The 9,692-nt window shown below is 38.6% G+C and overlaps 1 protein-coding gene across 1 annotated transcript in view; it reads left to right on the plus strand.

Annotated features, from left to right (window-relative positions):
• The window catches only part of LOC108799199 (transmembrane protein 245), a 37,632-nt gene extending 30,332 nt beyond the window's left edge, over positions 1-7,300 (plus strand). The window contains exons 10-12 of the mRNA XM_018571030.1: positions 1,200-1,374; positions 5,715-5,919; positions 7,089-7,300. Coding sequence (XP_018426532.1) covers positions 1,200-1,374; positions 5,715-5,913 — 374 coding nt within the window. The 3' untranslated portion in view covers positions 5,914-5,919; positions 7,089-7,300. The remainder of the gene's footprint in view (positions 1-1,199; positions 1,375-5,714; positions 5,920-7,088) is intronic.
• Positions 7,301-9,692: the final 2,392 nt, after the last annotated feature.

Genomic DNA, 9,692 nt, shown 5'->3' on the forward strand with positions numbered 1-9,692 from the left:
CAAAGAAATTACTATTGCCCAAGCTACCATAATTACCAAAATATTTTGTTTTCTGTATGAAGCCACGTTGTGGTACAAAATAAATGATACACCCTCTTCTGGCAGCATGACATGTTCTGGAGCTATAATAATAACTCATGTTGATGAACTACTGATCTTTGACATCAGTTATTTTCTTTTTGCTGCTCTCTCTTTTCTCTACTTTTTCTGGCAGCGAGAGAAGCAAGTCTCGAGGGACCATAATCCATGGTCCATGTTCTGAGCTGGGGAGGGGAGCTTATTTGTGCCAGTGATAGCATGCGTTTTTAAATCCTGCAGGAATTGGCTCCCTTGTCATTTAAATAAGAAGTGCAAGAGGGTATTGAATCAATCTAGTAAAGTAGAAATCTGTAGGTAAAGCTGCAGTCTAAGGTACATTAGGCATGATACATCTCATAAAACTTTCTGATCGTGACTGTAAGGCTTATAAAGTTTTATACAAAGAGTTATGTCTACCATTTGCATCATGTCATATATATATATATAATCAAAAGGGAAAACCATCACAGGCAGTCAAACAAATAATCCTGAAATGGTCCAGTGGAATTTCCTCCACTTTTATTCCTGTTTAGTCTTACCATTTTGATAATAAAACATCTAATTCTATGGCTGGGTGGGTGATAAAACCAGTTTGCTGCTGAAAAATGTAACTACTTGTTAACAGTCATCCCATTAGCAGCATTTTGATTTAAATTTTCTGCAAATGAGTAATGAGGTGACTGCCAACAAGCATTCAGTTTTCCTGCAGTAAAGAGATTTAAATGCAAGTGTAGCCCTAGCCTTACTTTACTGGATATGGGAACATGCATACAGCCTTCTAAATCCCACTTCAAGATAAAACAGTCTTCAGATTAAAAAAAAACATGTCTGCCTTTCCCTAAATGTCTCCTCTAAACAAAGCATAATCCATAGAACAGCGGAGTTGCATTCATGCACCTGCCTGTCTTTTTTATTTAAAAAAAATCAAAACAATATAATAGAAACAGATCTGTGAATGAACTTGGAGATAAAATGTCTGCATTTCTCTCGACTTTAAATGCATGTTCCACGGCAAGTTTTCATACTGTGTGTTGTATGTGCATTTAGATTTGCATGCATGTTTGTTTAGCTTGCACATATATATTTGCCAATGAACTAAAAATATTGTTTGTATTTTCCAGCTTTGGCTGCAATTCTTGGAGCAGTGCCTTTTTTGGGAACATACTGGGCAGCTATCCCTGCTGTCTTAGACCTGTGGTTTTCCCAAGGAGAAAGCTTCAAAGCAGTATTACTACTTATATGTCATTTGTTGCCAACATACTTTGTTGATACAGCAATTTACTCTGATATATCTGGGTAAGTGCAAACCTTAAACATGCCGATCGGTATTTGACTACTACATATCCCACGTAGCATATTTTAAAGCTAAACTTCAAGCAAACAGCTAAATACACATCTAAAGTACATACATGTGGGCTGTCTTTTCTGCCAAACCATATGTAATTCTGTTCAGCTTTTTTTGTAACTCCTTCATGTCTGCCAGATAGCAGTCAGGAGTCAGCCTTCTGATTATAGAGTGAAGAAGTGTCATCGTCTCTGCATACTCTTATTTTTACCTCCTGTCAGCACATGCACACTGCAGAGGGTGCTCTGGGCTCCTAAAGCTGCCGTCCCTTTATTCTAATTGCTGTTGTGCAGTGAAAGACAGGAAGCTGATATCAAGAGAGATTCTGGTACTTATGCTGGCTGTATGTAACAAGGCTTTGAACTATTTTTGAGGAAATATACAACTGTGTTTAACCCTTTTGCTGCCAAGCCCTCCGGAACATTTTGCACCTCAGCTGGCCATGCCATTTTTGCAAATTTTCCCATTGATTTGATTTTCAACTGCTGCGTTGCTAGCATTTGTAAAAGACCCCCCAAAAATATTTTCTGAATGCGCAGGCCCGCTACTAAATTTGTAGACCCTGTGATAATTGGGCAAATGTTTTTCAAATTAATATTAAACCGATAAAAATACACATTTCAATTGATAAAGCACTAAAATCAGTATCAGCGCACACAAAAAAAAAAATTCTGGCTAAATCTAAAAGATAAAACTGTATTGAGTTAATAAATAACAAATATTTGCAAATTTTAAATTGCGCCTTTTTGCGAAAAGGTAAAAAAAATGAAGGTACCAAAACTGTAAATAAGCGACTTATGTTAAAAATCGTTCTTGCGCTGTGTTGGTGTTGTGGAAAAAATGATACAGGCGTATATTTAATTGCAACACAAGGTATCACAGCGCACAGCAATGTGTCACAAAGCTTTGCCATGCGCTGCCACAGTTAAATTAATGTTGTTTTTTTACATTTAAATATTTTTTTTACTGTTGGGGGGGGGGGATACGATTAAATATCTGGGATCTAAACGGACCCCTGACATTTCCCTTTTGAAATAGAAAAAGAAACTGAGGACACGGAGTCCTCAATTTATTTTTCTGCAGCACTGAATGAATGAATGGGAAGCACTCAGTACAGGGGCTTCCCATTCATTCAGAAACTGGTGATAGTAAAATATTTACTATTACCAGTTTCTGAATGGAGAAAAGCCTCTGTAGTGAGTGCTTCTCCTCATTGAGAAAATCATGAATGAACAGGAAGTGATGGAAATCACATCCTGTTCATTCATAACTGGGGGCCCATAGTACTATGGGTCCCCAGTTATTTACAAACACTGAGACGATCACATCAGACGATCCCTCCAGTGTTTGTTCTGCACAGTGGATCGGTAAATATCACTGATAATTACCTACCCTTCGCTCGGCTACGCACAGAGTCCCTGTCATCCGCAAACTGATGGGACGACAGCGGCTCCGCTCTCCTCACCGCCTGGCCATCCTGAAACTTGCGGTTTCTCCCCACCAGTCGACGCTCTCTTCTCCTTTCGGATCCCTGCTGCCTCAGCCCCTACAAGCAGGAGAGAGCAGCGGGGATCCATTCAGGCACAGATCCCTGCATGGAGCGGCTCCAGGCAGGGATGAGAGGCTCCAGGTGAGGGTGGGCGCCTGGTATTTTTGTTATTAGTGGTCATCAGCGGCTTGTGAGCCGCTGATGACAGCTATTAATTTAAAGGGGACAGTCGGGGGAACAGTTCTACTATAAGTTCATGGTCGCTAAAGCAACCATGAGCTTATAGCAGAACTGTAAATGCCACCTCCGTACGGCATACTGACCTGGCCAGCTGGGAGCAGTTTTGTTCAGCCATATGCCTTACGGTGGTGGCAGGGAAAGGGTTAATAGTGCTTTTATGTTTACCTGGAGATCGGCGTTAAAATACTTTTTCGATCTTATATGGTCTGAGAACCAGTAAGTCTGTTTTCTGAACTTTAGCATTATTTCCATCTACAAAGTAATGTAAATTAGCACTGTGAATCAAAAGTAGACACCCTCGGTTTTCTTGTATGTAGCTTTTAATCTGTTCCTTAGCACCTCTGGGCCCAGGGACAGTTTTGTTTAACTCCAGTCTATGAGTGGTGAATACAGATACTAATGGGGATGCTTCATGTAGTTTTAAATATTTTTTCCTAAAGCCTGCTACTGACATTCAATTTTTGATTGCCAATATTTTTGACATTAATCATGACTGTACTCTTTCCTGGGTGTACATTGATGTATGTCATATCAATCAAAGGGTTGAAAGAACACAAATTTGTTTTAGTTTTAATCCCTGGCCTCTTTTCTATTTGCAGAAGAGATTCGAGTGGATACCAAGGCCTCTGATCACATCTAGAAATTCAACTTAAGAAAAACCTTTTAAATAGATATAAAAAAGATAAAGCCAAAAATTAAATAAAACAATCATAAAAAATATACATATGCATATACTGTACAGTGTAATAGACACAATTAGGATGCACAGACATATGCGCTTCCAGATCTGATATATACACATAAAGTATCTTGCGCACATTACAGGCTCAGTGTAAGTCACTTACAGTTACATATTACCTTTTTATTTTCATTTCTTTACAAAATGTTAAATGTGCCCATATTTATTTTTGTTAACTCAGTGCAGCATTACACGTTATATATTTAGAGGCCATTTTGTGTTTGTGTGCACTAATAACTGCTTGTAATCGCTCTCCATCCTGACTCACTGTCACAGGAAACTGAGCTGGCAGTGTGGGAGGAAAGCTCAGTCTCCTTTGACAGCCGACTCTTCCCCCACACTGCCGGCTCTGCCTCCTGTGACCCCACAAAGCACTCTCCTCCCTGCCCCGCTCAGCCCCATGACAGTTTCTCTCCTCACGTCTGCTCAGTCAGACGTGACACAGAGCAGCACCCAGCGAGAAGAGAAATCACGGATGCACCGCAATTTTGGCTGAAAGATGGTAGTTCTGCCCAAAGCACCATTTGCGGCCAAAATGTTTGCTGAGCATTTTCAATTTTTTGAAAATAGTTATTGAGGTCAAACCAACGATCGATTTTGACCGTAGTGATTAGGGATGCACCAATACTTTTCGAGTACCAGTGCCGATACTTGGCATTTTCATGAGAACTACCAGGGTTGCAGAGGTTGCAGCTGGGACCTGGCTCCGGTGCTCCACCATTGTCCTGAAATCATTAGTGGATATTGTTTTAGAAAATCTGTCACATGACAATAAACAAAAATGCATCAGTACTTATATCTGTGAGTACTTGGGCGAGTATCAGTACTTGTACTTGCAAAACTGGTATCAGTGCATCCCTTTATATTTATAAAAACAAAATCATACATTAAAACAGAGATGTACAAATCCCAGGAGCTCCGTGTGCTCCTTACAAATGACAGCTGCCTCCTAACTTTTAAATTTTTCTCTAGTCTAGTCTTGGAGCTGAAAAAGTATCTGTACTTGTACCAAGTATGGTACTTGGTATCGGTGCATCCCTAGTAGTGAAGGTAAACAAAATTCTAACAGCGTACGTGGTTTTTGTTCTAGAAACTCCATTCATTTCCAAAATTGTTAAAATCTAATCAAATTTCTAACAACATTTGTCAAGTCTCTGATGGCATTATCGAATGTTCTGACGAGATTTTTTGTACAAACGTTCAAATAAAAATCTACCAGTGTATGGCCAGCTTTCAGTGTAGTTAGGGTCAGACTCAGTGACTGTGATCTTTACATTACATTGCTAAGCAGCCAGAACTGTTGGAGTTTTCCTTACAATAAAATATGTTATAAGCATATATCAGCAGCTCCAAACACTAGCAGTAACAATATTGCCCCTTCCCAGATAGTGTGTTTCATTACCAGAGTCTGTTAAGTTCTTAACAACATATAGAGAACATATTTGTATTGCCATCCTTTAGTGATTTGTGGTAATTTCTTTGTGCAAAATGCTCACAATATTTTTATTCCTGTGTATGAGGCCTTAGCCTGTGAGGATTGATTCAGAGCTCTATCACGCAGATCAGTGAGGTACAAGTTACTCTTCCATCTTCAAATCTGAAGGCAGACTTATTTTTTAAAGCTGTTCAGTTGTGGATGTAGTTCTTGTGATAAAAGGATGAGTGAGTGTTGTTTTTGGATAGCATCATAATAAAAATTAAAATAACAACTAACAAGTTTCAATGTCCGTCAACATTGCATGTTAAGATGCACTTGAGGAATGTTATTTTTTTTCCATATGCAAAGACCTTTTTAGGAAAAATGTGTTGTTCTCTCTTAACAGAGGTGGCCATCCATATTTGACGGGTCTGGCAGTTGCAGGAGGTGCATACTACCTAGGACTGGAAGGAGCAATCATCGGCCCTATTCTTCTTTGCATACTGGTTGTTGCATCAAATATATATAGAGCAATGCTAGTCAGCCCAACGTCTGCATTGCCAACTCCATCAACTACTCCTTGGCCTCTTCAGTCTCATCGGTAAATCAGCTAATGTGCTCTCTGAATTTTTTTGAATGGTGATGAAAGCTTAACTACTAGGAAATCTTTAGCATTGTGATAAGCCCCCAATGCTTACCTAAAACTGGTCACATGTCAAACCACTTCACATTTTTACAAGGCTCAGGCTGCTTCTTGGTGACGTGGACTCTGCCCAATGACTGTCAAAAGGGTTCATTAAAGGTTCCTCATAGGGTCCTCTACTCTTATATATGACTTCACAGTGTGAAGGATGATAAAAAAAAGACTGGTCAGCTGTGCGGAGAGCAACTACTGATCTCTTTTAAACTGCCCATACACCTTGCGATCATCGGACTAAATTTTTCGTCCGATGATCGGACCGTGGTACGATTTTCGTACGGCGGCCCCATCCTGCCGCGATTATCGCAAGGTTGAATCAGCGGTAATTAAAAGAAAGCACCTGGACGAATTGTGATAATCGGCCACACGTATTTTCATCTGCGTGCGCGTGAGTAGTGTATATTATTTTATATTGTACAAATTTTGACGAAAACTTGATCGCATACGAAAATCGGACAATATTCGTGAGGTGTATGGGCAAGTTTACTCTATGATGTGAATGGTCATGTGGCATCAGGTTCGCTGAAACAGTAATTCTAACATATTGTCTCAATACTCTTCTAACAATGCTTGGCACAACGTTCATAGGTGGTGAAGCAAATTGTGTGAATGTGCTTTGTATGCTCTCATGCTCTGTTTGCAGTCTTAGTATCTGGATCAACTTTTAGTTAGTTTACTGTTCTTTTAAAAACTGGCTGTATTTCTGGGTAATGGTGGAGCCATTCAAAGATGTTTGCACCCTGTATGCATGCACATTGTTTCAATGTTTCACATTGTATCCTATTATTTAGCTTCAAGACATGTTGTTTTTAGATATTGCTTGTGAAATCTAAAACCTCTCAAAACTTTCACCCCCAGTGTCATTCTTTACCCTAAGGGACTCCCGTTTACTTTTTTAACAGGCAAACTAGAGTTGTACTTGACTTTAGGTTTTCTGTACAAAATACATATTTACAGACATGTATATATTTATTTACAAAATACATATTTTAAAGTCTGAATTACAGACTTTGCCATATTTCTGTTTCTTTATAAATATAAAAATAATTTTCTTTATATTTTTCCCTCAGACCATGTGATGAAAACCTTCAAGAGACTAGGAGTGCAACAGAGTGATCTTGACATCTTAACATCATCACTGACTTTCAAAGCGGATGCCTTTTTTGTACTCTTTATTAATCTCTGGTTGGTACTTGATGTGTCCTCTACCCTTCATATGGATGGAGTCTTCAAGTTCAGGATGTGTATTTTAAAAGTGGATCAATGAGCCATCTTTAAAACAACTGACAAAAAAGAGAATGAGTCTACGTTTGCACTAAAATAACTTTCCACTTGACTATTGCTTTAAACAGTTCACAATTCATTTTTTTAAATGTTGTTTGTGTTCATATATTAACTGACGACATCTTTCACATTGTAGCAATACTCATTACTGTGTGCAAATTGAAGAAAAAAATATATATATATAAGGAAAAATATTCTGATATTATATGTGCTTTTTAAAAAGAAAAGACGTTATACTTTGAGTGGCCAACTTTTTTGCACTTTAAGCACACTTGAATGCAAGTTCATGAAATGTTAATTAACTTGCTGATGGTAATTGTTTTATGACATACAGTGCCTTGCAATAGTTTTCATAATCTTAACCAAGTTGTTGTTTTTATTGAACAATACATGTTGTATGGAATTTTTTTCCTTGTGCAGTGAAGCGGTGAATTTTAAAAGTATTATTACATTTTTTTTTTTTTATGCTTTGTTAATTGTAGAAAAATAAGAAACTGAAATGTGCTATTTGCAGAGGTATTGAATCCCCACATTTAGCAGAGGCATCTTTTGTAGTAATAACAGCTTAATGTCTTTTGTGTGGAATGTACAGGTTTGCTTTGAAGAGTGTTAAGAAGTGATTTCGCTTATTTTTTTATGTAGATTGCTCATCGTGCCTCAGAGGTTTGTTAAAATTTAGAACCTGTGGTTTAGTAATCGAAATACATACATTAGCAAAATTAAATTAAAAATACACATCTTACAGGGTGTATTATTGGTTTAGTTATCAGGAAGTGGTAGTTATATCCAAACCACCCAAATTTTGTCTAAAATATTTACCCCTAAAATCATCTGCAAAACTAGGAAGAGACTTGTAAGTCAAGTGTTTACTTTTATGTGTGGTGTGCACTATAAGTGTTTTCAAACCCCATCTTCACCTGGGTGTACTGAGCACAGCCCAAACAGGACCCAGCGTGCCCTTTGCCTGTTTCTTTTTGGACTTGTGGAAGCACACAAGCAATGATCCTGACATAAACGCTTGCTCTTATATATCAAAATGCAAAGCATCTGGGTAGGGGATGTTCCCACTAGGATTTGCACAGCGCTCTGTAAAACAGCAAAGTCCTGGTGTACGTCCTGGGAGTACTTGTAAGGTTCAGTAAAACCTAAAAGTATTAGGTGGGGAGCTCTCCAGGTCCCTTTAGGAATATGCTGAGAAACTCAGAGCTTAATAGCTGAACCTGGAGTAACAGAATCATTTAAAGGAGAACTATGAGGTGAGTGCTTTTCACTCACCTCATAGTTCTAAGCCGACCTGTGGCAATGAAACTGTCACAGGTCGGCTCAGTAGATCAGGAGGTGAGAGAACACATAGCGGCGTTCGCTCACCTCTCGATCCTGTCACGGCTCTCTGAGCTGCTGAGCCTAGGGTGACAGGAGGACGCTAGTTTGTGTCCTCCCGTTACCCTAAGGAGAACTATGGCAAAAAGCCTTAACCCCATAGTTCTCCTTTAATTTGATCATTTTCAAGTTCACTACATAACACTATGGAAGTACAGACATGGACAAATTCATTGGTACCCGGACAGCTCATTGAAACAATGCTTCATTCCTCCTGAAAAGTGATTAAATTGAAAGGCAATTGGCAATTGTCTCATGTATACCTGCATGCCTTTGGTGTGCCATAAAGTAAAGCAAAGTGTGAAAAGTAATACATTTTTGCTTATTCTACAACAATATTCTTAAATGGCCTGGACAGATTTGTTGAAACCCGTAGAAAAGATTATACTATATATAATATGATCATAGTAATATTAATAACACATTTATCATCAATCTTGTAATTAGGCAGTCAACCTATTAAAATGGGGGAAAAAGTGGTCACCCTGTTTGGTCCATGTTCAGTGTGGTACACATGATGATACCAGAGACAACAAATGAGAGAGTAGCCTGAGGCGATCAGAAGAAAAATATAGACCAGCACATCAAAGTTAAAGGTTTTAAGAACATCTCCAAGCAGCTTGATGTTCCTGTGACTACAGTTGCAAATATTATTAACAAGTTTGAGCTCCATGGGAGTGTAGCCAACCTCTCTGGGCTTGGCCTCAAGAGTGGACTTGGAACCCAGATTGCAGGAGCATTTTGCTCCGGAATAGTGGGCAAAATTACCTTCTGGCAGGTGCAGGCGTCTCATTAAGTGCTACAGAAATCGCTTGTTTGCAGTGCACAAATTGCTTGTTTGCAGTGATTGCCTCTAAAGTTTGTATAACAGAAAATTAGGTAAAGGGTTGCAATTATAATCTGACTATACAATCAAATTTAGATTTACCAAAACTATGTCATACAAGAACATACCTAATTTATTAAATCAATCTGTATCCAATCAGGCAGACTTTGCACTACATAGTTGGTAGATCTAAA

The sequence above is a fragment of the Nanorana parkeri genome, unplaced genomic scaffold, assembly GCF_000935625.1.
Source record: "Nanorana parkeri isolate BGI_ZX_2015 unplaced genomic scaffold, ASM93562v1 scaffold1655, whole genome shotgun sequence".
NCBI lineage: Eukaryota > Metazoa > Chordata > Amphibia > Anura > Dicroglossidae > Nanorana > Nanorana parkeri.